The sequence below is a fragment of the Aspergillus stella-maris genome, assembly GCF_047715825.1.
Source record: "Aspergillus stella-maris strain CBS 113639 unplaced genomic scaffold BDV14scaffold_9, whole genome shotgun sequence".
Lineage (NCBI taxonomy): Eukaryota > Fungi > Ascomycota > Eurotiomycetes > Eurotiales > Aspergillaceae > Aspergillus > Aspergillus stella-maris.
Window position 1 is genome coordinate 360,438 of NW_027396803.1, and position 25,629 is coordinate 386,066.

At 50.9% G+C, this 25,629-nt stretch overlaps 11 protein-coding genes across 11 annotated transcripts; 8 read left to right on the forward strand and 3 right to left on the reverse strand.

Annotated features, from left to right (window-relative positions):
* Nucleotides 1-638: 638 nt before the first annotated feature.
* On the reverse strand, nucleotides 639-1,881 carry BDV14DRAFT_167802 (uncharacterized protein). Its single transcript, XM_073767745.1, has 4 exons — nucleotides 1,776-1,881; nucleotides 1,567-1,680; nucleotides 1,394-1,510; nucleotides 639-1,333 (listed from the first exon to the last, which is right to left on the reverse strand). The coding sequence occupies exons 1-4, from the start codon at nucleotides 1,846-1,848 to the stop codon at nucleotides 1,017-1,019; spliced, it is 621 nt and encodes a 206-aa protein (XP_073631308.1). The 5' UTR covers nucleotides 1,849-1,881; the 3' UTR covers nucleotides 639-1,016.
* Nucleotides 1,882-2,491: 610 nt separating this feature from the next.
* Nucleotides 2,492-3,535, forward strand: BDV14DRAFT_197131 (alpha/beta fold hydrolase; the record flags this gene model as incomplete). Its single annotated transcript, XM_073772600.1, has 3 exons — nucleotides 2,492-2,851; nucleotides 2,912-3,262; nucleotides 3,362-3,535. 3 exons carry the CDS (start codon nucleotides 2,492-2,494, stop codon nucleotides 3,533-3,535), a joined length of 885 nt encoding a protein of 294 aa, XP_073631309.1.
* Nucleotides 3,536-5,008: 1,473 nt separating this feature from the next.
* BDV14DRAFT_212055 (uncharacterized protein) lies at nucleotides 5,009-6,941 on the forward strand (the record flags this gene model as incomplete). Its single annotated transcript, XM_073776227.1, has 3 exons — nucleotides 5,009-5,817; nucleotides 5,876-6,344; nucleotides 6,402-6,941. The coding sequence occupies 3 exons, from the start codon at nucleotides 5,009-5,011 to the stop codon at nucleotides 6,936-6,938; spliced, it is 1,815 nt and encodes a 604-aa protein (XP_073631310.1).
* A 1,715-nt stretch (nucleotides 6,942-8,656) lies between these two features.
* On the reverse strand, nucleotides 8,657-10,620 carry BDV14DRAFT_197133 (uncharacterized protein; the record flags this gene model as incomplete). The annotated part of the gene is made up of 3 exons (XM_073772601.1): nucleotides 8,657-8,842; nucleotides 8,958-9,453; nucleotides 9,536-10,620. 3 exons carry the CDS (start codon nucleotides 10,618-10,620, stop codon nucleotides 8,657-8,659), a joined length of 1,767 nt encoding a protein of 588 aa, XP_073631311.1.
* A 343-nt stretch (nucleotides 10,621-10,963) lies between these two features.
* On the reverse strand, nucleotides 10,964-12,444 carry BDV14DRAFT_187814 (major facilitator superfamily domain-containing protein; the record flags this gene model as incomplete). The annotated part of the gene is made up of 2 exons (XM_073770995.1): nucleotides 10,964-12,305; nucleotides 12,353-12,444. 2 exons carry the CDS (start codon nucleotides 12,442-12,444, stop codon nucleotides 10,964-10,966), a joined length of 1,434 nt encoding a protein of 477 aa, XP_073631312.1.
* Nucleotides 12,445-13,992: 1,548 nt separating this feature from the next.
* On the forward strand, nucleotides 13,993-15,548 carry BDV14DRAFT_212057 (glycoside hydrolase family 71 protein; the record flags this gene model as incomplete). The annotated part of the gene is made up of 4 exons (XM_073776228.1): nucleotides 13,993-14,136; nucleotides 14,215-14,752; nucleotides 14,823-14,954; nucleotides 15,046-15,548. 4 exons carry the CDS (start codon nucleotides 13,993-13,995, stop codon nucleotides 15,546-15,548), a joined length of 1,317 nt encoding a protein of 438 aa, XP_073631313.1.
* Nucleotides 15,549-15,751: 203 nt separating this feature from the next.
* On the forward strand, nucleotides 15,752-16,984 carry BDV14DRAFT_197136 (ankyrin repeat-containing domain protein; the record flags this gene model as incomplete). Its single annotated transcript, XM_073772602.1, has 1 exon — nucleotides 15,752-16,984. One exon carries the CDS (start codon nucleotides 15,752-15,754, stop codon nucleotides 16,982-16,984), a length of 1,233 nt encoding a protein of 410 aa, XP_073631314.1.
* Nucleotides 16,628-18,922, forward strand: BDV14DRAFT_153095 (uncharacterized protein). Its single transcript, XM_073766612.1, has one exon. The coding sequence runs from the start codon at nucleotides 17,030-17,032 to the stop codon at nucleotides 18,620-18,622; it is 1,593 nt and encodes a 530-aa protein (XP_073631315.1). The 5' UTR covers nucleotides 16,628-17,029; the 3' UTR covers nucleotides 18,623-18,922.
* A 25-nt stretch (nucleotides 18,923-18,947) lies between these two features.
* BDV14DRAFT_153097 (translation initiation factor 4B) lies at nucleotides 18,948-21,160 on the forward strand. The gene is made up of 6 exons (XM_073766613.1): nucleotides 18,948-19,177; nucleotides 19,272-19,328; nucleotides 19,385-19,429; nucleotides 19,564-19,641; nucleotides 19,693-19,974; nucleotides 20,028-21,160. Exons 1-6 carry the CDS (start codon nucleotides 19,174-19,176, stop codon nucleotides 21,029-21,031), a joined length of 1,470 nt encoding a protein of 489 aa, XP_073631316.1. The 5' UTR covers nucleotides 18,948-19,173; the 3' UTR covers nucleotides 21,032-21,160.
* A 771-nt stretch (nucleotides 21,161-21,931) lies between these two features.
* BDV14DRAFT_153099 (succinate:quinone oxidoreductase subunit C) lies at nucleotides 21,932-23,080 on the forward strand. Its single transcript, XM_073766614.1, has 3 exons — nucleotides 21,932-22,238; nucleotides 22,295-22,391; nucleotides 22,468-23,080. Exons 1-3 carry the CDS (start codon nucleotides 22,196-22,198, stop codon nucleotides 22,919-22,921), a joined length of 594 nt encoding a protein of 197 aa, XP_073631317.1. The 5' UTR covers nucleotides 21,932-22,195; the 3' UTR covers nucleotides 22,922-23,080.
* Nucleotides 22,848-25,342, forward strand: BDV14DRAFT_167820 (MFS transporter). The gene is made up of 7 exons (XM_073767746.1): nucleotides 22,848-23,664; nucleotides 23,718-23,738; nucleotides 23,793-23,850; nucleotides 23,908-23,967; nucleotides 24,016-24,301; nucleotides 24,368-24,737; nucleotides 24,786-25,342. Exons 1-7 carry the CDS (start codon nucleotides 23,512-23,514, stop codon nucleotides 25,326-25,328), a joined length of 1,491 nt encoding a protein of 496 aa, XP_073631318.1. The 5' UTR covers nucleotides 22,848-23,511; the 3' UTR covers nucleotides 25,329-25,342.
* The last annotated feature ends 287 nt before the right edge of the window (nucleotides 25,343-25,629 follow it).

A 25,629-nucleotide genomic window follows, 5' to 3' on the forward strand; every position in this document is an offset into this window, starting at 1 on the left:
ATACCGATCTGCTAGGAAATGGACAGGCGTCGGGGAAGGAATCATCGAGAGGAACCGAAGGTCGTTGAACTCTAGACAGGTAGACAAATTATGAAAGTACTCTTTGTATATGCGTTCGACGTCACTTCGCCAACATCCCGGAGCGAATCCTGGCGCGGGACCTGGAGGACAAGTCTCAATTAGGAGAACTTGGCACCGGAGGCAGACTCGCAAGGGAAACTTGGTGGCCGTAAAGCATTCATGCTTTGAAAGACATTAAAAAGGGATATATATCGAAGCAAGGCGAGTGAAGAAAAACGTGAAGAAAAAAGATGTGCTGCCAACAAAAAGGGAGGGAAGGACAGATTGGAATGAAGCCGAGAAAGGGAGAGGGCAGAGGCAGCGGAGATAGAACGATGGGCCAGAGCTTAGAGCCGCCACGCCGCCCGGAGAAATCACAATGAACCATCAACTGGCGTCAGCCCCATACTCTGTAATCATGCACAACCTGTTTGTCATTCAATTATTCTTTGCAGCCATCGCCCGGGTTAACTATATGCGGAAATGGTCGCTAATAGTTTCTACAGGGGAGGCGATCGGGTGTCTCGGCAGCCTGCGCCAATGCATGCAGTCAATTTGCTCGGTATGCATTTGATTCTCTGTAATAATGTGTCTATTTTGATCTATTATACATGTACCAATGTGTTCAGTGGACACTTCGTACCCCTTACACAATAATGAGCTATCCAGCGCATGCGAGCAAAACAAACAGCTGTCCTAGGGAGATCGGCACATGTCCCGCGTCAGGGAAGATGGAGCCCACCCGGCAGGTGCCGCGATGTCCGGGCGAACCACGATCTGCCCAATGCCAATGCACTTGCAGGCGCCTCGCTGTCGTAGCACATGCACCGGTACCGCTGCGCTGGGATCAGGGTCTGAAACAATATTCTAGCACTTCCGTTGTGTCGGTTGTGCTATGGTAAACGCGTGGTCGACCCTCCCGAGTTCCTGTCAAAAGTGCCCGAGATAACGCGCAATCACCGCGTTTCCGTCTCCTGCCCAGGGGATACTAGAATCGGCGCATTCAGCTTCGCCTTTTCGAGCTCTGCAATTTTGTCGTCGATGAGAGCAATCTCTGCCTCAATGCTAAGCATCTTCTCACTTAAAATCCCTCTGTACTCGTCGTCAGTGAGCGACTTTAGCGGAATCCACTTTGACTCTGCCACGCGCGTAAACAACGGCTTAGGAGGTGTGTTCGCCTTCTCTAGCTGCCACCTATCAAGCGCATTGTACGAAGCTTGTCCAACCCAACCCATCAAAGAGAATACAACGACCCCCGGGACAAGCCGTCCGCCTGGCAGCACATGGTTAGCCAAGAAACGCGATGCTTAAGTGTCCGGATGGGGAGAATTACCCATCAACCTGGTAACGGCGCCGCCAGCAACACCTCCAGAAATAGTACTAGCATAAGTGCGCTGCTCAGAGGTTGCCTTGTTCTCATAGCAGATGTCGAGGATATTGGTCCTCAGAACTGGAAACAAAACCCAGTCAATCAATGTCTTGCGACTTCAGGGGTGGAAAACTGACACCAAAAGGAGGTTCCACCGACAAACCAGTGGATACCACGAGAGATAGAATGTATGACAGGGTTTGGTGATCGGATAACACCTGAAATACCACCATAAACGAGACCGGCAGAGCCTGTGGCTGTTAGGACATTGGAGTTCTATAGGAAAGCGCTGGGTCGATCTTTTGAGGAAAACCTCATCAGAGTAGGCTTGAGAGGATGAACTTACCACTCAAGGCTCCCACTTTCAATGAAGTCACCAGCGCTTCGTCATTATCACGACGAGGTGGTCTGCCACTCATTTTGCGAATTCCAGCCTCCGCAACCCATCTAAAGGTTCCTGAGAAAGTGTAAGTCCGTGTGGCCGGCGTTCGATTAACGGCCGGAATCCCCACGTGACACCATCCACGCTCGTGCATAATTAGGTAAGCCGGTGCACAGTATTTATACAAACAGGCTAAGTGCACCAACAAGGCAGCCTCGACCCAGGACGAGACCTTCAACCTCATCAGACGTTCGACTGAACAAAATCTCCTAATCATATTCGAGTTACACATCTTTGAGATTGACAGGTCGTGATTTATCTCACACCACCCGTCGAGTCCCAAAGTCTACTCCTATCGAGCTATTCAGAGCTCCCACCCCGATGCACTCAGGCTACTATACAGAGTAATCAAACACAAAATATAGGTACACAGAAAAGATGACGCCAATCTTACCGCAGCATGAGCTTCAAATTCAAACTGGGAACCTCCCGAGGTCCATGGTCCACCACCCCGGTAAAGACTCCACCAAACGAGAGCGAACCCCGCACAAGCTCAAGCAATGGCAATGCAGACTTCGAGAACCGATCTGAAACCTTTTTGATCCTTCTCTCCTCTTTCTCCATCTTCCAGAAGCCAGCCGTCGAGCCTCAGCTCAGCGAGAACCAAACAATTTTCTACAATGCCCGTAACAACCATCCGTGTCCCTCACCTAGGCGGCATCGACGCCGCCTACCAAACCCCCTACCCAATCGACAAGTCCAAACCAACCGTTGTACTCGTGAACTCCTTTACGACGTCCTCGGAGCTGTACCGTGCACAGTTCGCTGATAAGTCTCTAACCGATACCGCCAACCTCCTCGCCATTGAACTTCTCGGTCATGGTCAGACCAGGACGAAAAGGGAGCACTGGACATACTGGGACACAGCCGAGATGAACCTGCAAGTCCTCGAATCCCTGGGTATCCAGAAGGCCTTCGCGCTGGGCACTAGCCAGGGAGGCTGGGTCGTTGTCATGATGGCGCTTCTGAGACCAGACCTGGTACATACCTACCCTCCTCCAACTCCACTAGATCTATCGATGAACTGATAGGAATTTCAGATTGAAGGAATCCTCCCCCTAGGAACATCCCTCGACTCCGAAAGCGAGCGCACCCGCGCCCTGCACTGCTGGGACGGCGTCGGGCTCCTGAAACCATTCATCACCTTTTGGTCAGTCTCAACCCCAACGCCGCACTTCGAACCAGACGAAGACTTCATCGGCGCGTTGATAAACAGCGGGTTCAATAATTGCTCCGCCGAGACAGCAGAGTTCTGGAGCAAGACCATTAAAGCAAACTATGCCGGTGACGAGGGAAGGAAGAGGTTACGCATGGCGGCGATAAATCTTGCGGAACGCGGCGGGCTGCATTTGCGCTTGGGGGACGTGGAGTGTCCTGTTTTGTGGTTGCATGTGAGTTTCGTTTCGTTTCCAGTTCATCCCTGGGTTGGTTTTGGTTTCAATTGGGATATAACTATGAGGCCTTACTGACTTGATATGGTATACTACTAGGGAACCGCAGATGTCGTATACAGCGTCGCAAACGCGCGAGAGGAAATCGAAATGTTCACGCGGTCGTTGGATGCAAACCTGGCGCTTGTTGACGGCGGAGCGCATTTCCTGAGTTGTACGCACCCCGCGGAAGTGAATAAGGCGCTTTTGGAGTTTGTGGAGACGTACAAATAAAGGGCGACGTAATTTGAATAGGTATATCGTGCAATGATATGTTTAGATACAATAATTGTAAAGTGTAGATGTTGGAGACTGGAAGCACAATCCGAGTCAGACCAACCTCTCCAACGAACCAACCCTAACCAAACCACCAAACCCAACCACACTAAACACAAAACCAAGCAAGCAAGCAAACCCAAACCAAACCCCCAATAAAAACAAACCAAAACTCCAGTCAAAACTCCAATCTCACCAGACCAATCCAATCCAATCCATACAATACCCCAGCCAGGGCGCAAATTAGGGCTCAGCACCGCAACCACTCACAGCGCAGGGATGGGCTGTACCTCAGGAACCCGCGTTCGAAACGCCGGAGATAGGACAGCCGTGTTCCGAGGGCGAGATGCAACCACGGAGGAGTTACTCTTTAGATCTACAGATCCGAGATTCGATCGAGAAACGTCAAAGGCAATCTGTGTGCTAAAGGGGGAAGTCTTGGTTGTAATGGGTGTGGGAAATGCAGAGACGGAACCTAGGTAACGGCCAAGGAGGCAATTCAAGAAATGACATCTTGGCTTTTATGCAGTGGACTTCTTTTGGAGAATGTTAATGGCAGGTCATGCTGATGGCTATTTGTTTTTGGTATAGTGTGTGCTAGTTTACCCACGGTAGAGGGAGTCGGGGGCTTGACGAATGCTTACTGGTGATGGCGATGGCAGGCCCTCAGTAGACGGGACGGGGCATGGTTACACATCACAGCCAGAGCACATCCAAGCGAGACCCAAGACGAGAATAAGGTCCTTCCATGGTCTTCCCCAGGTCTTCGAAATGCACCGCTTCACTTCCCATTCGCTGATAGATGCCACTCTAGCCATACAACCGAGCAGTAATGCTCAGGCGACACTCCAACCGGCGCATCGGCATCCCAAATCTGGCTTGCGAGAACAAGCATTACCTTGATCATCCCCCAGATATCATAGCACTCGTTCTAAGCGGGTGATCATGATCAGCTCTTCCTCAGAGGGGACACCCCTGCGCACCCTCGGGGCTCCAGCACCGTTAGGGATCAAGAGCCGGAGTGCGGTTACACGCCGCTGTACGGCCCATGGGGAAAGAGGGCAAGATAACGTTTCTGACCGGAGAATTGTCAGCGTGCTATTTGCTCTGTGTCCGAGACCCCGCCTTCTTGGCTGCGATCTGATGGTTGTTGGGCCCGAACCCCGGCGATCAGCGGTGCGGCAATTACAGAGTACAACCTTTCCCCCCCGTTGTGGCGGCTGGGCAGACGAGATGGCCTCGTCACGTTCCGTCACGTTGGGTTAGGCTTGACTGGCTTGATCTGGGGATCTGGAGTAGGTTGTTAGTATTAGTATTAGGGGCTGGAACCTCACCTGTTGTTCGGTTGATGTAGTGAGATCGTCAATGAGCCTCCAGCTTCTCTTCAGCGATCGATATTTCTTATGAACAGCCAGCCGCGTTATCTGCAACATGCCTCTTACCCTTCCCTGCGATGCCTGTTCATTCAGGCGAGTCAAATGCGATGGTAAAAATCCGTGTAGCACTTGCCTGCGCCGCGAGCAGTCGTGCACCTATCTCAAAGTCCGAAAGCGTCGTGGACCAAAGGGGCCCAGGCGATCAACAAACGCCAGAGTCCAGGCCATGCAGCGCAATCTAGGGATTGAGAAGAGCTGCTCCATGCGAGAGGCCTCTATTCCGGCCTCCGACGAGACGAATACACCCTCTTCCTCTTCGCCAGATCTCGATGATGCTCTGGGATTACCCCCTCCTTCTCTTTCTCCCCTGCCTGTCCGACGGAGAATCTCGCTGCAGACTTACTACACATACATCGATATCTACCGGAGCCAGCTTTACACTGTTTGGCCAGTTGTCTCAACCAATGCGTTGAAAGCGCAGTTGGGGGATGCTACCAACACAGAGGCCTATGCACTTGCTGCGGCACTCTGCGCGGCTACGCTGGCCCAGATGCGTCTACCAGGACATACGAGTGCGCAGGAGTCTGTTCTCACCACTTCGGCCGACTTTGTGCGAGTGTGCTTGAGTCTAAGGACTGAGTATAGCCACCAGAGCAGTGCCAGTCTGGAGTCGCTGTTGACGTCGCTGTTTCTGCACATGTACTACGCCAATGTAGATCAGACTTCGTTGGCCACGTTTGCGCTGCGCGATGCTGTCACCCATGCTCATCTTCTGAATCTCGGGGTGGAACAGACTCAGAATGGTCATATCGAAGAAAGACAGTGCCGGCTTCGCGTCTACTGGGTCCTTTTGATGACAGAACGGTAAGCTTCCGATGCCTTCAGCCCGTGATTGTCTTTCAACTAATCGTTTTTTTTGAAGTACTTTTTGCATGCAGCACGACTTTCCCATAACACTTCAAGCAATCGACGACCTCCCAGTTCCAGTCGAAGATGGTGACTCCGACCCAGCTCTACTCGCAGGCTTTTGCAGTCTTGTCCGGCTCTTCACGCAAGTCGACGGCCCTCTGGTCCAAGCACCATACCTCTCGCCAACACCAATGTATTCCAGAGCGAAGATCGGAGACATCCAGAGGGAACTATTATCGCGCGCAACAAGGGACCCTAATATTGAAGAAGTCCAGATGGTCGATATCTGGATCACCATGGCCTGGCTGAGCTCCTTGCTCTGGCAATACTCAGCGTCACATTTCATGCTCAGGCATGGAAGCGAGACGTCCTCTTCGGATGAGTTCTTTTCTCCAAGTTATCCATTTGTCATCGCAAAAAACTTTCTATCGCTGGTCTGCGGGGCATCGCTGGACTCCATACGTCCTCATGGTTGTGGAATGGTACGTCTTTGTCGAGTATCTCGAACATGTGAGCTGCACTGATTCAGGACGACACAGGAGATCAAACTCTTCCAACTAGCAAACTCGCTAATCGACGTCCTCATTTACGTTCCCTCTCTACCCACCACATATGAAGGCTCCGAATGGGGTCCGCGGCACGCGCTCGTGGCATTAGAACGTTTGCTAGCAATTGTTGCCGGGGGACGGTCCCGAAGGCTAGACAGGTTGCACGATCGTATGGCCCAGCTGGACTTCTCATCAATATCAGAGAGAGAGATCTCTAGCGGAAACAATGAGATTGAAGGGATTAAGAGATCTCCACTTTTGCTTGACGAGATACCGAAAGCATGTGAAGGAAGTTACAGTAGCTCCGGGTCTCAATGGTCCTGGTCCGAAGGCGAAAGGAGAGAAGAAGACCTTGCGCTTGATTTTTCCGTGGCTCTAAGTCCGGAGCCTTTCTGGTTCCCAGAGGAAGGCGAGCCTTCATATGATGTCCCCGCTGATATGTTCGCTCTGCCCCATGCTCATCTCTCACCATATCCAAGGGGTTGTTCCGCTGCGTTCGAAATCGGGCCGCCAGCATCGGTGATTTGATTGAGGTTCCTGTATTTGTTTGATTCCCCTATTTGTTGTTTCGTATTCCTGTCGCTTAGCTCAGGTACTGTATGTCAATGCATTGCGTCTATGTGCCTGAGCGCCCAAATCAATGTCCGTGGCGTCTGTAGGGAGCGTAAGCGGCGGGTCCAGTGCTCGCCGGAATTGCTCGCTGTGTCGCAGTTTATGCCGGTCATCACATTTCGATTAAGCGCGATGCGTCATCGAGTGACTGGGATTTTTTCATCTCGGCTGCCGAACGGCGCAGGAGCCGTCTCAGGGACAATGGCGTGATGCGGCACGCAGCGACTTAGATTGAGGAAGATTCTTCCCTTTATTGCGGATACAAAAGATGCTGGGCTCTTCATGGCATTAAAACTCGGAGGAAGTATAAAGGAAAGGAAGCTATTTGCGCTTAATCATAAATGCCTCCATAATACCGCCCGTTGATGAGTTACCATGCCTGCGTCTGGTACCTATCAGTCAGCCAGTCAGCCTAATAACAAGATTGAAAATTGTCTGCTCGCCTCCACTGAGAATCAAGTGATGAATGACTACTGACCGGTATTCCTGCTAGTTTACGAAGTCCATGATATCCACCGCTAGATGAGAAAAATCGATCAAGTTCCTGGGTCCTGGCCAGGAAACGATGTCGATGTCCACTGACAACCGCACCGCACCGCATATGAACCTGCCCTACTTCACTCCTTACTTGTTGGAAACTCACTAAACGCCGGATCATATCTCCAAATACCTTGAGATCAATCTAGAACGTCTACCATGCATTCGTTGATACCGCCCCAGTCCCAGACATGCGCACGCGTTGAGCAGAGCGGCCACCTCCAACAACCAACCAAACTCAACACCAAGAATGATGGGAGAAGGGCCCGCAAGCGTCAGGACAAGAAGGCAATTTGTGAAAGATGATTCTGTAACATGCCATACTGAACAAGCTTGCTTCTAGTTCCAATCTTTGTTTGATTTTGGTCAGGCAAGTTCAGCGACCCGGGGAAGCTTCGTGTCGTAGGTATGCAGCCCTAATCCACTCATCCACGGTACCCGTCTATCATCCCAGAAACCTTAACACCTCACAACCACAACAACCCGGGCACTTCTTCTCCCGTCTAGATTATTTCATTACCTCCTCAGCCCACTTACCTATCATACCTGAGAGGAAAGCCTTGCTGCATCGAACCCCCTCCCCCAACGAAAAAGAGTCCACTCAAAAAGCCCATTCTACACGCACGGCCGACCATAAACCCAGATCTCATTCTCAAGTCATAATTCCGGCTCTGAGCTCACGGGAGGTTCTATACTGATTTCCATTCATCTACAGATTCTTCTCATGGTTTGCAAGTGCAAGCGTGGGATTATGGATATAGAAATCTGTTGAGACGATTACAATGCTGTAATATAGCAGACTGACCCTGTCCTGCATTACCAGATTGCGTTGATGGGAGGAAATTTGGTATTCTTGCAAGCTACCGATGGCAGGCCAGATACTAGATAATTGAACGGACATGAGGTATGGCATAATACCGATACCTTGGAGGTAAAAACCGCCAGCATGAGAATAGTCGTCATTGTATAGCAAAGAGGTCTTCGGAATGATCTATCAACTGGAACTCAGTATTTGCTTAGTATTAAATAGCCCACCCAAGTAGAACTCACTCAATAAATATTCAAAAAATACATACTAGAACCGAATGTAAATCCCATTAATCAGAAAACCTCCCCAAAGCCTCAATAACCAAAAAGACACTCCTCCCCCCAAGCGGACCCAAAACGTCCAATAACCCTCTGAGGATCTGCTCAAACTCACCCCCAACAACCCCAGATAACCTCGTCTGCATGACCGGCAGAACGTCACACAAGCACTCGCATATATCGCACAGCTTCTGGTCCTACATTGGGCAGGAGGAAAAAGTCAGCCTCATGCTCGACATGTCTCCTGACCATTCATTCCTTCCTTCCAACCCCAGAATTAGAATAATAGAGGAATCAGGCTATTAAACATACCGATATCCCACCCCAAAAATCCCTCAAGAGCGGCAAACCCTGCCGCAAAAAACCAAGAACAGCCCTTGCAAAATCCAGTGGCTCGTCCAACCGCCAATGAATATTCCCTCTCGACGCCACGAATTCACAGGACTGTTTCTCCTGCTCCTGCGGGGCGCCAGGGATGCCTAGTCTCCAGATTTTCGCTCTCAGCCACTCGCGCGTCACGGAGTATTCGAGGTTTTGAATGGAGAGTGGTAGGGGCAGGGGTACCCCTGTATTTGCATTCGGATGGAAGTCGTCATGACCATGTGCTTCTTCAGTGGCGAGGCTCAATGTAACCGGTGTTGCGAAGCCAGATGCTGTGTGACGGCCGGAGAGATCGACTTGCAAACTACGGAGTAGGGTCGCTTGACGGGTGAAGCCGGAGATTATCTTGCTTTCTGGGGTGTTTGATTGTGGGAGGGTGACCCATGGGCGGAGGGTGATTGGTTTATCGTGGAGGAGACAGAATGTTCTGTGGTGCGGTGCCAGATGCAATGGATCAGTTTGGGTCCTCAGGGTATAGGTATGTGGCAGATGAAGAAGGGACGAGATACCTCTCTGCAATAAACAAGCTCCAGAATATAACTTGTTTAGACTCTGCCTCTCGCACCTCAAGATTCCGGTACTCGTCTTGTCGATGCAGCCGATGGGATATGAGTTGGGCGATGCTTTCCCGGAGATACCACCAGGCATGCCTTGTCCGGCGAAGGTTCCAGTATGCCAAAAAGAGGAAGAACGGGATCAATATCTCCTCTCGGCGTCGCTCACGTATATCGTATGTCTCAGGAGGTTGTTGAATATTTGGGTACCGGGAATCAGACTGACCTCGGGCCTGCAGGGCAGCGTGGAGATACTGCTCACAGATATCCCGATCTTGATCGCCATTAGGATGCTCATTCTCCAGCTCGGGACTCTCTGGACTCTTTGATGCCAAATGTGCATGCACCGCTGCGCAAATCGCGCAAAACAAGGCGTACCGACTCGCCCCGTAGGCACCTTCAAAGTGAATCCCAAAGCGTAGTTCACGGGGATCAACAACAGGATAAAGAGGATATAGTGTCTCAACAAACAGAGACAGGGTATGTTCCAGCCCCGTCACAGCACCACCCCCTGAACCTTCTGTAAATCTCAAATTCATTGCAGATCCGAAATCCTGCTGGATCTGAACTCGCTGTCCCGGCGGCACATCCCCAAACTCCAACTCCAGATCCATATCCAAATCAAGATCCAAATCCAACTCATCATCAAACTCCGAGCCAGAACCCGCACTCGCACTCGCACCAGACCCATATCCAGACCCAGAGGCGGAATCAACCCCTCGAAACTCCGCATGCTCCCTCACAAGCCCCTCAATTGTAGCATTCACAGGAATCTGCACCAACGCCTCACTAGACCCAGACGCAGACGCAGATACAGAAACCGAAGCTAACGTCCCCGTAGACGTAGACGTCGAAGCTGATGTTGACAGCCCAGCTGGAGTAGAAGTATAGATAGTTGGATAACTATGCACGAATTTGGGCCCCTTCTTGCGCAGGATATCTGTGTATGTGCAGGGTTGGCGGAGCCGGGTGCATCGCGCGCAGGGGGTGCGTCGGTCGCATTTTACTTTGCGTTTTCGGCAGATGTCGCAGGATTGCATTTTGGTTTTGTTTTGCTTGGGTTGTAGTGTTGGGTTCTTAGAATTGGAAGTGGATGTGAGACGGTGGTTGTTTGAATTAAATTGGGCAGTGGGTAAGCTGGAGAGGGCGTCGTATTGTTGAGTCTGGAAAAAAAAAGCGGCATAGGTAGGGCAATGTGACCCTAGGTATAGTCTCTCGCTTCAATTTTCGATGTCAGCTGAGGTGCTGATGTTACCTTACAATTATTTAGAGAGATTATTATGAGCATGTCGGCGAAGTTTGTATGTTGTAGAAAGTACTTGGTTTAATAATGGGACATTAACCCTAAATCCGACTACATGTACAATCTTCAGCATTTTGTCCTCAGAGAACCAACTTGAACGATGGTTCTCTGTCATCCCCATAGCCAATATACTTGTCATACTTTCCACTGGCTTTGTCTCTATTGATCTTCCAGACATGTAGTACGTTGAGTAGCACCGCAACCCAGGAGTAACAAAGCACGCCAAGGATGATATCATGGCTCTTCACATAAGAAGGCTTTTCAGTATTCGGATACATAAATGCTGCAACAATCCCTCCACAATTTGCTAGACACACCTGCATCGCTCCGGCCGTGGCCCGTTTATAGTGTCCAGCACTGTTGTTCAAAATCCAAACGAGCAGTGGTGGAACGGAGCCGTAGATACCTGACGCCATTAGAAACGTGAGGCCGTACTTGGTTACGTTGCTCGAGACCCTCGCGATCAGCACGTATCCAATTATCGCGAGTGGTAGTGAGACAAGGATAAGCTTGCCCCGGACCCGAAGGTGATCTGACAAGAATGCTACTGCGACGCCTACTGCTGAGGCTACAGCATAAGGCGGGACAGAGAGCAGCTGAGCTTCGTTTGCGGTGTATCCGAGGGTTTGTATTATCGATGGGAGGAAGAGACTGAAAGAGAAAAGTGCGCAGCAGATGCAGAAGTATACTGTGCCTGTGAAGAACAGCTGGAAAGAGAGGATTCCTCGACGGACTTCAGACCAGCGGAATTTCTCAGGTTCTGGCTCATATCCTGATAATGACCCAGGTGTACGATGGGATGCCTTCAAGCGTGCGATGGCAAATTCGCGCTCTTCTGGTGTAAGGAATGTAGCTGTATCGACTGAATTTGGTAGTAGAGGGTAGGCACTAGCAGCAATCACGCAGGTGATGAGACCTTCTATGATAAAGATCCATCGCCAACTTCCATGCACGGTTGATGTTGCAGGAATCGCTGAGAAGCCACGTGCGAGCAGACCCCCAAACGCACCGGAAAGCGAAGCGCTCGAGTAGAATATCCCTACACGCAAGGCTAGCTCTTCGCGGGTGTATAGGGTCGACAAGAACAGCAGCGAGCCGGGATACAGGCCTCCTTCGGCAGTACCAAGGAGCGCACGAACAACAACAAATTGTGCATATGTTTTGACAAATCCAATGCACATCACGATGATTCCCGTCAAGAAGACGAGAAAAGGAAGCCAGAATTTGGGCGTCATGCGCTTGAGCACAAGATTCGACGGGAGTTCCGATACGACATAAAAGACAAAAAAGACGGCGAGTGCGTTGGCATATTGGTGGTTGGTCAAGTTGAGGTCCTTTTCAAGCCCTAGAATCTTTGCGTTGCCGACGTTCGAGCGGTCCACAAAGTTTGCCAGGTACAGGAGTGTTAGGGGTGGAAGGATTCTACAAAATTAGTCTTTGGATTTGTATGATCTTGCAAATTTGCCTACCTGGTATCGAGCTTCCAAAGAAGCTTCCTCTTTAGCGCACCGTTATCATCTGCGACTTGGAAGGTTGCCAATGCTTCCGACTTTTCAGGCATTTTCTTCAACAGCACAAGATGCAAATACGTTTCAAAGACTCAAATACAATGTGCGCCTCTCGTATACCTGTTGCTTCTCTTATACCGCGCCGTAACCCTTTGACCATACTGACTCCAAATTATGCCATACCTCCACAGTCGCTCGATAGTGCTGCCATGTGGTTGACTAGACTCTTGGCGTAGATAGCATATATTGCGCCATAGCTGGATTTCGAGCGCAGGATCACTCTAAAGAAACGTAGAATGGTAAATATGGGAATTCCCAGGGAAGTGTTGGATTGACAGAATATACCACCATGCCCTACTGTACACGCGAAGCTCGTTGACAAACGCCACGGAATTTAGACGCTTGAATCGGAAGCACAGAGTCAGGGTTTCTTGCCCAGGCCATTACCAACTGAGGATCGTTCTACTCCGATACGTGGTTTGCTAAGAAGGAAGGAACGATGGTCCCAGGGCCCGTTTGCTCTTTCCTTTGGAGTGGAAATAGGCGAGCCTTGCCTACCAGGGAAGGAACAACCCAGGGTACCTTCCATTTTGGTATATGATGATAAATCACGTCCGAGTAATTACCCAGCGAGTACAGCCGTGAGCAGCGTATCAAGCTATCCATCATCCATGGATCTCGCGGCAAGGGTGACTGGCAGAAACTCTTCTGTAGTGTTATTAATTGTTCTCGAGTGAGACATCATACTCCAAGACCTTCCAATCATGATATCTGGAAGCTGGCAGTCTATGTCTACCGGTGTAATTTGCCATATATTCCAGTTACAGTGTTCGAAGTCGTCATGTTTTCCCGTCTCGTCGCCCCGAATTTCCCGTTGGTGTGAATCCGGGGACGGAGACGGCATATCAAATCGAATATTACGTCTCGGGTTAAACGGAAAAAAGGGACACAGTGCGTGTCTTGGAGCGGACTAGCTGCTTGTTGTTGCGTTAAGGCTTCCATGAACTACCTGGCGGTTAAGGCTTGGCCTCATTGGATTGGGGACCTTCAGGGACAGTTCGAACAGGCAAGCAAAAGTGTTATTAAATTAATCTGCTAAAGACCTAATAACATAAGTCTAGCAGGAGTTCAATAGCCAATCAATCTATTGGGTTGTCTCTTTGCCGAGTATGCTCGACGGCTACCTACCTCATGTGGGGAAGCAGGTACATATCCTCCGTCTCCGACCTGCAGCCTACCCCTGCAAATCCGGGGAAATTGTGGAGGCTGATCTCGCTCTAACTTCAAGTCAGTCATCTGCTATATCAAACGGGCAAAAGCCGGCTGACCGTGGGGAAGCCTAAGTTCAATATCAAGCGCGGCTCGTGCCTATCCGGATGCAACCCTAACTCAGGTCAGCCGATGCGTTCTTCGAGCGATCATTTGGCCGAGTATCAAAGGTATTCAAATTTTAAGGCCTTGATATCTATCAAGCATAGGTATTATTGAATGCGTTAGAGTATATATTGGGCTTGGTCTCGCACGATGATGATGGTATTCGTTCTCCCCAAGCGCAAGCGCAGACGGAGACGCAGGTACAAGGCAAAGTATCAACAACAAACATGAAGACCATCTTCCACCGCTGCTTTGCAGCACTATCTGTGCTGCTCAACGCCCTTCCAGTCCTCTCCCTACCCCACGGGCAAGACGAAACCCAACTTGTCACCCGGCAGTCCGCTAACAAATACGTTACGGCGCACTTCATGGTACATGCGCCATCACCCCATCCACCAACCCAATATCTCCAATTTCCCCTATACTAACTCTCGCTCTTATGATGATAGGTCGGCATAGTCGAAAACTACACCCTAGAAGACTGGAAAACCGACATGGAACTCGCCAAAGAAACCGGCATCGACGCATTCGCCCTAAACTGCGCCTCTATCGACAGCTACACCGACACCCAGTTAGCCCTAGCCTACGAAGCCGCCGAAGAAGTCTCCTTCAAAGTCTTCATCTCATTCGACTTTGCCTACTGGTCAAACGGCGACACCGCTCGAATCACAAGCATAATGCAAACGTACGCCTCTCACCCGGGACAATTTCAATACGATGATCTTGGTGCTTTAGTGTCGACATTCGTAGGCGATAGTTTCAACTGGGGCCCTGTTAAGAACGCCAATGAGCATAAGATCTTCGCGGTCCCGAATCTGCAGGATCCCAACTGGGCGGCGAATGCGAATACGGATATCGATGGGGCGTTTTCTTGGTATGCTTGGCCGACTGATGGTGGGAATAGTATTATCCCTGGGCCGATGACAACAATTTGGGATGATCGGTATATTAGCAATACGGAGAGGAGTGGGAAGGTTTATATGGCGCGTTAGTGACCCCTTTATCCTCAATTTTGGAATGGTGGGTTGGTGTGCTGATGGTTTATCTGCGACCGCAGCTGTCTCCCCGTGGTTCTCAACCCACTTCAACACCAAGAATTGGGTGTTTATATGCGAGGACCAGCCCCATCTCCGCTGGAAGCAGATGCTCGAGATGAAGCCGCAGCTGATTGAGATTATTTCGTGGAATGGTGAGTGCCTTCCATTCCATTCCCTTCCCTTCCCTCAATCATCTACCCAATTCAACCCAAGTCCAACCTACTTAAACTACCAAACATCCAGACTACGGCGAATCCCACTACATAGGCCCCTACTCCTCAGCCCACTCAGACGACGGCTCCGCCCAATGGACAAAAGATTTCCCACACGACGCCTGGCGCATAATCGCAAAACCGTACATAGCAGCCTACAAAGCCGGCTTAGAAACACCTACCGTTGAGAGAGACGAGCTCGTCTACTGGTATAGACCGACCCCCAAGGGCGTAACATGCTCTAAGGACCCATTAGGTCCGCCGAATGGAAGGGATATGCTTTCTGATAGTATCTTTGTGACGACGCTGCTTACTGAGCCTGCTACTTTGAGTGTTGTCAGTGGGTCTCAGCAGGCGGTTGAAGTTGAGGTTGATGCTGGGATTGTGACGACGAATTTTACGATGGGGGTTGGTGAGCAGAGGTTTTCTTTGACAAGGGGTGGGGAGGAGATTTTGGGAGGTCAGGGCGGGTTGGATGTTGTTGATGCTTGTGATTTCTATAACTTTAATGTTTATGTTGGGTCTTTTGCTTAGGGGTGAGTTGGAAGAGTACCATATGGTGGTATATGGCATACTTTGATAGTCATCCAATCACGTTGATCGAGCTCAGCCTTGTTGGTTGTCGCGCTACTTGTTAGTTGCATGGCGGGCGGCAGAGCTGACCTGAACTTCCTCCTTTTCACCTACGGAATACATCCGATCAATCCACCAGTATCAAAAATTATTTATTCAATTCAATGCCTGATCCACACTCCAGCTCCAGATCAACCAAAGAAGTCCCAAGTCTCACCTTACTACTAGAAGCCGCTGCGAAAGCCAACAATGTGGACGAGCTCAGCTCAATCCTGCAGCAGGCGCGGTCTAACGCAGCCTTCCCTAAGATCCTGGGCGCTGGACTCGGTACAGCTGCTCAGGACGGCCGTGTCGACATTGTAAAGTGTCTTCTGTCCGAGGACAAAAAAGTGCTTACGTACGATAACCTGCTCCTTGCGCTTCTTAATGCTGTGTCTGCTGGACATATCGATGTTGTTGAGCAGCTGCTTGATTCTGGAGCCCCCGTGAATGGGATTCTCCATGATGGCAGTTGCTGGGATAGCTGGTCGCCGATTGCGATCGCCGTCCTTGGAAATAATGCTCAGGTGCTCAAGTTGCTCATCGCTCGTGGTGGAGATGTGGATGTTGAAGGCGACAATCGGCAGACGGCGCTGCATATGCTAGCCGGTAAAGATTCCTGGGAGACTCCCTTGGACAGTGAAGCACTGGATATGTTACTCCGCGCTTCTCGCAAAGTCCATAGGCAGGACTCGTACGGGTGTACGCCGTTGTACTATGCTTGTATGGTGAACAATGCCGAGATGGTTCGGAAGATCCTGCAACAGCGTCGTGGTCTTCAAGTATCGCTTGTGGCCCCTGACCCCACTAGATACAATGCATTTCATATCGCTTGCCAACACTCGAGCTTCGGCATAGTTGAGATGCTTCTAATGCATGGCGCTGATTCAAACGCGACGCGGGGAGACGGATGGACACCTTTGCATATTGCCTGCCATCGATACAACACCTCCATTGTTACCGTTTTGTTGGACCATGGAGCCTCAGCCAACCCGACAACGTCGAACAGAATACTCCCTCTCCATCTAGCTATAGATGAGAGTGCAGTCGAGGTGGTAAAACTTCTGTTGCAGAAAGACGATATCCAAACGCGGGACACCTTCGGAGATCACCTCTTCTTTTATGCAGCAGAACGAGGAGAGTCGGAGATCAGGGATCTTCTTTTTCCATTTTATAGGTCATCGTCTGTCTCTAATGAGATGCTAACCTGTGATATGTTCACTGCCACCGTCGTCGACTTTGACAAAGAAGGGCAGATAATGGATCTAAAGAATACAACCATTTCAACGCTCCTCGGCTGGTTCACTCCACAGCCTCCTCCTCAAGTGCCCTATGCACAACCCAGTATGCTCCGTTGAATACACATCCCCGCTAATAATCCAACATGGATCGAGGTACTGCTGATGAGATGGGCCATGTCGGACGGCGGTGATGTTGGAGACATCAAGAGGTTATGCAATATAGGCCTCAGTCATGCCCACCGAGGCCAGTATCCCCATTCTCGATTTCACCGTCCTTCGTGCCAGATGATTGGGAAGCATATATGGGCTTGTATCCTGTATCTGCACTTTGAGACGGTAGACGGATATATAAGCATGCAGAATGCAATCTCCAAGTCCGAACGGGCGCGGATGCCTCCGGAGACTTCCAAGAGACAAAGTCGCGACGAACTCCTAGTCCGAAGCTATCCTGTGTCATCAGTTGGAGGACTGCATATTCGACGCACCCTGGATCAGTTTGCGTATCCGAACCTCGATACGCAGTCTCGCGACCTTGACCAAGTGGTGCTTCGTCATCAGTTGCGTGCAGCTTATGCGGAGCCCAAGTTGTACATGGTCGAACAGTTATGGATACTGGTCCTTGGAGAGAACCTTGTCGTTACCAGTTTTCCCCAGCGCTGGAACCAGCCCGATAATGATCGCTTCAATATCCTCACAGCAGTGCTTGATTCATTGAGACAGCCAAGGTCAATCCATAGTGTTCATGATCTCATTGCTATCATCACCGACCGATGCTGTGGAGCGTTTGACCGGTTCGCTCCACATGATGAACACTATCAATTCTTCTCGATGTTTGATGCATCTGTTGGATTCGCTGCAGAAAATGAGGCTAGACGTTTTGAAGAGCTCCGACGAGCTTTCATGCAAGCTTCAGCGTGGTTGAAAGCCAATGGAGAAAGCGCGAGATCTCTTTCCACACGCCACAAACAAGATCCCAATGATTCGGGATCAAGAGATAACCCAGCTTTCGTTGACGAGTTCCTTGATCTTGGTCCCGAAACAGATCTCATGTTCGAAATCAAAGATATCCATGACGAAATAGGCATGGTTCGAAGTGTGCTAGATCACCAGCGGGTAGTCTTACCAGAACTCGAGTCCCAGTTGCGTAAACTTGACCCTTTGCTGTCTAGCAAGATCAGAAACCCTGGCGAGTTTGCAGAGCAGGTCAATATGGTGGAAATGTATCTCAAGGATCTGGAGAGGATGGATAGACAAGCGTCTCGTCTCTATGAATCTGTCCTTGGCTTGCTTGATTTGAAACAGAAGCATGCAAATCCTTTCGAGGCCCGTCTGGCTAGAGAACAAGCGGCTGGTGCAGCACGCCAGGGTAAGGCCATCATGATCTTCACCATCGTGACCATTATCTTTCTGCCATTGTCGTTCATTACCTCATTTTTCACGATTGAGATCACTGAGTTCCCTCAAACAGCAGGGGCGCCAACTTTGCCGCTGTCATTTGTTTCCAAGTATGTTTTTGGCGTTGGACTTGGTATAGCCATTCCCCTCGTTCTCATTGCTTTTGCGGCGCAAGACTTCAAGCTTGGTTTCCGGGCGTTGTATGACTTCTTTCGAAGGGAAGGAGCAACCGAGAAGCCCAGTGATATCAAGGAGGGAATGGTCACTGTACCTGGTGGAATATTTAGCTCCTCCCGTGACTCTATCTCCAGTATCAAACGTGCAAGAACCCGGCGATTGTCACCAGAGGAGAGGTGTTGACAAACAATGGAGAGCATAAGTTGGTTCCTGAGGACAAGGGCACCCACATGTCACGTGAGGCCGGGTCTCAGCACAAGCACCAATGAGAAACAATCAGTGTTGGCCCACTTCTCCAGCCGAGCAGATGCTCATCAAGGACAGAGTGCAGAGCGTAGAATATGGTGATTGCGATAAAATTAGAAAAATGAAGTAAAAGCGCACAGCAGCAGACATCGTGTAATTGGCGGAGACCCAAAGCCCTGGGGAGGGTCAGGCCAGGTTCTTTGTGGTGGTTGGGTTGGGTCCAGTGCACAGTCCGGGTCTCGGTCTGCGCACCAACACTTTTCACTTTTTGGAGGCTGACTTTTCTAGCGTCATCACTAAAATTTATCCTCACAAAGTTCCCTCCGACTTTCCCCTCAACCACCCGCGGAGCTCTCTGCACATCCTGTTTCCACCCCCAGAACTTCCTCTCCGGAAGTCCCCAATCTTACTTTTCAGTCACCATCTATCTGTGAGGCGCGCGCAGGTCGTCCCTTGGCGCGTTCCCCGATTTCCATCCAACCGCAATCATGGGTGCGTTGACCCCTCCCACGCCGACTCGCCATCGCAGTGGACTTTTTCCGAGATGAAAAATGGACTTCGGATACTGACAAAAGGATGCATGTAGCGCCCGGAAAGGCAAAAGCCCAGAAGATGTCCCTAGGGAACTTCTTGGCCGATGAGAGTACGCTCCGAACCTCGAGGCTTCCCCGCGCACACGGACATGGCTAACCACAACAGACTTCGGCTCTTGGGCTGATGAGATGGAGGACATGCCCCTGTCTTGTAAGTGCTATTCTGCTATATATTCATAATTGATGATCATTTCTGATGTGATTATCCTATAGCCGGTAAGCGACCACCCTCCCGCAAACGCACAGTCCGCCCGATGCCATATACGGTTTCCTAACACATCCCAGCTCCCGCTACCTCCAGCTTTGGCACCGACCGCCGCCCTCCTCTTTCCGGTGCTGGTTTCGGTGGACCGAGCTTCAATGGTACGACCTACTCCTTGGTTTGGTGGAAAATATGTGTTGACTGGTGAAAAGATCGCGGCTTTGCTTTGAGAGAACCCCTTCCTCTGCCCACCGAGCCCCCGTATACCGCTCACATCGGAAACCTTTCCTTCGACGCTACCTCCGATGATGTCTCCGAACTCTTTGTCGACTGCGGAGTGACCAACGTCCGTATCGTGGAGGACAAGTTGACCAAGGCTCCCAAGGGTTTCGGCTACGTCGAATTCGAGACCGTCGACGGTCTGAAGAAGGCCCTCGACTTCTCTGGCACCTCTCTTCAAGGCCGTGCCATCCGTATCAGCATTGCCGAGCCTCGTACGTCACTCAAACATATATCAGACATACGTCGTTTTACTAACTGCTTACAGCCAAGGAACGCGATGTCAAGGAACTCGACTGGACTCGCCGGGGTCCTCTCCCAGATGCTCCCCAGCGCCGAGTCCCTGACCGCGCTTCTTTCGGACGCAACATGGACAATGTCTCCGACGCCGGCAGCGAGCCCCGACGCCGTGGTGGATTCGAGAGTGACGGCAAGGTCCGCGACTTCTCCAACTGGGAACGCAAGGGTCCTCTTTCTCCCCCACCGATGAGAGAAGGCGGCCGACCCCGCAGCAATGACGGCCCCGGATTCCGCAACCGCTCGCCCGCCTGGGGTGAGGGACGATCTCAAGAAGGCTCTCGTCCTCCCCGTCGCGAGTTCCAGGAGCGCACTCCTACCGCCGCTGAGATGGACAACCAGTGGAGAGCCCGCATGAAGCCCGATGCTCCCAAGGAACCCAGCAACCCTCCCTCTCCCGCTTCCACTGCCGCTACGCCTGTTGCTGCCCCTGCCCCCGCTTCGCGGCCGAGGCTCAACCTCCAGAAGCGAACCGTCCCCGAGGCCGTCGCCAGCCCCACCGCCAGCACTGACTCGAAGTCCAGCATCTTCGGTGGTGCCAAGCCCATCGATACTGCCACGAGAGAGAAGGAAGTTGAGCAACGGCGTCAACTGGCTATCCGTCAAAAGAGGGAATCCGATGAGAAGGCAAAGGCTGAGAAGGCTGAGAAGCAGCGTGCTGCCAAGGACACGGCCAAGTCCGAGAAGCCCCAGTCTTCTCTTGACCCCAACGGTCGGGACCAGGCTGAGACTCCTCGAGGTGGCGGCAACTTTGAGATCCTCCGGCGGGCCGGTGAGGATGAGAGTGGCATGAACGCGGATCAGGATCCCCAGCAAAAGGCCGAGGGTGCCACTGACGCTACCGAGGCCGCGAAGCCCGCCGATAAGACGAATGGCTCCTGGAGGGCTGGACCTGCTGAGGCCGCGGGCGACGACGAGGGCTGGAGCACTGTGAGCTCGCAAAAGCGTAGCAACCGCCGTGGTGGCCGCAACTAAGCATAGATTCATGGATACCCCCCTTTGAAACTCATCACTCGACCGAAGCCATCGCTACCTGCAGGGACATGATTTGATCACGCCAAACGCGTTATTAGCTACCTTTCTTGCTCTTTGCACCGCTGGGATGTCTTGGTTACGTTGATAGCCATTTGTCTCTCATTTCTCTACCATACCGCTCTCGCCTTTTCATATTCCTATCTCACTTTGGCTCCTGTCTCAGCATCTCCTCTTTTTTTTCCTTCGCAGGCTAGACCTATGATGTTACGGTTACGTCTAGCCCTCGATCTCACTCTTGTACCGCTGTCTGTCACGCATGTCAAAAGTTTGTTCTCTATCTGTCTGTCACGTTTTCCTTTTTTCTCATGTTTTCCTTATCAATGCCCGAACACTTTGCCGATTACCGATGCCGATGACGAGGTGGAGGGAACGCTAGGTATGAATGAAGTACAGTATCTTAATTGTGGCCTCTCCCCTCGACTTCCGTCTCTGTCTCTGTCTTGTTTGGGTCCTGGTGGGCGTGTGGAGTCTCCTTTCTTGAACTTGCTCTTTGTCAGGGGTGCTCAGCAACGAGCATCCTCTTTTGATGACATCCATGCGATGCATGCAATTATGCAATGCTTGCAATGCGAATAGGATCACGACTCGACTTGATGCGTAAGAGAATGAAGAGAGCATGATATGTTAATTGATATGTTATCTGTTATTTCGTTCAGTGCCTTGTTTTCCCATATACAGTAGTCTTCTCATTAAGCACTCACTCACTCACAGCCTCAAGTGAGTCACCCACAAGACTTGGAACTGTCCCTGAATCGAATGAGGGTGGATCATCTCTAATCCCTGTCTTCGATTATCCTGGATATCATTGGCGGTAGAACGTTCAACCGAAGTATGTATGGCCTCGAAGGATCGTGCATGACCCTCCTCAGACAGAGAAAGCATATCAATCTAACCAACAGAAATGCAGGGTTTAATAACCGAGAAGGCTTCTTGTATACAAGCTTCTCGCAGGGCGCAGTCATCCTTATTATGCCGTAGTCAACTAGCCCTGTTACTGTCTTTCTTCCGACATGACCACCTTCCTTTCTCCTTACTAACTATCCCTTCTTTCATTGCCTGTTCTAACTAGCAACTGACGTCTAACATCTCAGTGCCAGATCAGTCATGCTTGCCCTTCATGGTCAAACGAGGTTGTTCCGGGGTAGTGGTATGGTTCCTTACCTCTAGGTCTAGTTAACCCTGGCCATGCTCACTCCTCATCAGCTCGCTCAATACAAAGCGCTCTGTATCTCGCAGGCCCCCGAACAAGCATACCACAGCGATGCTTGACCTTGCGCCTGCCAACCCGAGCACCTAGAAGGTAAGCACTAGCCTTGGGCACCCAAACTTTACTACTATTCCCTTCGCACTACTCTGACAACCTATCTACTCGTCAGACTCAGTTCTAACAACACCAAACCCGGCCCAGCAACCCTCCTAGCAAAGCAACGCCTGAACCGCCCCGTCTCGCCATATTTAACCGTCTTCCGCCAGAAAATCACAGGGACTGTATCCATTGCAACGCGGATAACAGGTATCATTCTTTCGAGCGGGATATACCTCTACGCATCCGCATACGCACTTTCACCAATAACAGGATGGGATACCAGTCCCAGCACAGTGGTCGAGAAATTCAGTGAGCTTGGACCAGGTACGAAAGGCGCTGTGAAAATACTCGTCGCATGGCCGTTTTTGTTCCACTGTTTGAATGGCGTTAGGCATTTGGTGTGGGATACCGGGGTGGGATTGAATAATCGGGCTGTTGTGAGGAGTGGGTGGGGGGTTGTTGGGGGGTCTGTTGTTGGAGGGGTAGTATTGGGGTTGTATAGGCCTCGAAAGGGTGAGGAGTGATGGCGAATGGATGCATTATGCAGCTAGAACAGGGATGATAGCTGGGTTCAAGGGGATTCGCCATACCTAGCAGGGATGTCAGATCAAGCAGATCTGGCAGTAGATAATCCGTATCAATAATCAATCTACAACTCTTGACTCCACCACTTCATCCTCCCGTCTTCTCCACTCCTCCATCCTCCATCCTCCATCTCACTCGACACTGCCAAAAACAACCACCGCAAATCAGACCTCGCCAGATCTCACCCATGTCGTCAATTTTATCTCATTCCATTTCTTCCAGGCGCCAAGCACAGCGATCGCAGATCCAGCAGTCGGACATGGAATGATCGCTTGTCGATTGGAGTTTGTTTCTTTTCCTCATGCAGTCCCCTCCACACCTGATCACTAGCCAGCCTCTCCAATTCAATTCATTTCGCCTCGGGGCCCGCGGGTCTGCGCTGTGGGCTGATTTATTTGATAATGTTTTCTACTCTTCCTTATCTATCTTCTATCTTACTCTTCGGTTCGGCTCCGGCTCCGTCTCTTGGTCTTTATAAGGTATTCTCTGTCGCTGTCGCTGTCAATTGAATTGAGTTGGGTTTACAGCTATGGCGGGGCAGAGCGGGTATTGTCGATCTGGCTATCAGCGGGCAGCCGAAGAATATGAAGACATTATTTATGATGAGCCCGTGCCTTGGAAGCTTGAGTTTCGCTCGTCCAAGGCGTTTGTTACTTGGGTTGTGGCCATTGCGGTTTTTACGGTGCGTTCTCACTTACTGGGCATGGATGAAGTGCTAACAATCGCTATGAACAGGATGTCTTTATTTATGGCATGGTATGTACTCCCTCGCTCGTGATCTGAGAAGGTCATTGCTGACGAAGCCTCCAGATCATTCCTATTCTCCCAGAAGTACTCAGGACCAGAGTTTCTGTTCCAGAAGATCAGTGTATGTCCCCTCAATTGCTACCAATCGCCATGTACAAATCACAGCTAACAACCCTAGTACAACGATGGATGTCAATCCTCCTCGCAGCTTTCGGCGGCACACTCTTCGTTGGGTCTCGTGAGGCAATCCAAGTTTCCCGCCTCGTAACTTTACTAACAATTACAGCAATATTCGGCTACTTCGCCGATAGATCCTCCTCGCGGCAGGCACCCTTCCTAATCGGTCTTCTCGCGCTCGCCGGATCAACAATTATGTTCTGGTTTGCGCAGACAATCTCAATGCTGGTCATCGCGCGCGCATTCCAGGGTCTTTCGTGCGCTGTTGTTTGGACTGTTGGCATGGCGCTTATCGTTGACACGATGGGGAAGGATCAGGTTGGCGCTGCTATGGGGATTGTTTCTATGGCTATGACTGTGGGAACGGTATCTGGGCCGTTTGTTGGAGGCGTTATGTGAGTTATCATCATACTTTAGCCGGGTTGAATTGAAAAGTGGCTGACGCTGATGGCACTTGGTAGGTTATCCAAAGCGGGATACCATGCTGTGTTTGGGCTCGCGATTGGAATGATTGTTCTTGATATTGTCCTGCGGCTGGTCATGATTGAGCGCAAGAACGCAGCGAAATGGATCGATATCCAGTCTCCTCCCCCTGAAGCTGCGGAAGAGTCGCAGAGTCTTCTTGCTCCCGCTACGCAAAACGGTTCTTATGAGTCTTTCTCTCGAGAATTTGATCCAGAGACCCAGTCAAAGCTCACAGAAGCAGAGGAGATTCTCCCGCAGCGCAAAAGTTCCCTACCTGGAATTGTCCGCTTAATGGGCTCGCTTACCCTCTGGGTCGTCCTCGATGCAACCCTCGTCGAGGCAATGGCATGGGCATCTTTCGACTCAGTGAGCCTCCTCCCCTATCAATAGAATATCCCCAAGCTAATCCTTTAGGTCCTCCCCCTTTACGTGCGCAGCACATTCAACATGAACCCCATGGGCATCGGCCTATGCTTCATCCCCCTCTTCCTCCCCTCCTTCCTCAGCACCATAATCGGCAACTGCGTCGACCGCTACGGCAGCCGCAAGATCGCCCTTTTAGGCTTCATCCTCGACGTCCCTACATTCCTCCTCCTCCAACTCGTAACCCAAAATACAACCCGCGACAAAGTGACACTCTACTTCCTCCTCTTCTCCGCTGGTCTCGGCGCCGCACTGAAAACAGTTAGTCTAATGGTTGAAATCAACCATGTCGTCGAGGAGAAGGAGAAGAGGAACCCCGGGATATTCGGTGACAAGGGTGGGACTGCGCAGGCTTACGGCCTGTTTAATGTGGCGTGGTCGGGGGGGCAAGTTGCTGGACCGCTTGTTTCGGGGTGGTTGGTTGATGCGTATGGGTGGGCGGTTATGGTTAGTGTGTTTGGGGTTGTTAGTGCTGTTACTGCGGTGGTCTTGGCTGGGACGGCGAAGGGGGTGAGGATTGGATTGAGGGGTTAGGTTGGCTAGTGCTGGGGCGGGGGGTGCAAGGGGTGGTTTGAAGTTGGGAAATTGACAATATGGTGTGGTTGTCTGGAAAAAACATTGGTAGATGTTAAGGTTTTGACGGAGTATACGCAAGGACGAGTTTCTAGGGAGACTGGAGGCTGGTGCTGTTGTACTAGGGGAAATCTGGGAGAGGAATCAGATTGGAGACGTGCTCATGAGATATGACTAGAATGATTTTACACGCATCAGCGTACCTAGAGCTTTATAAGCAATTTCTTTCGGCCTACAGAATACATAGTAAATGATGTTGTAT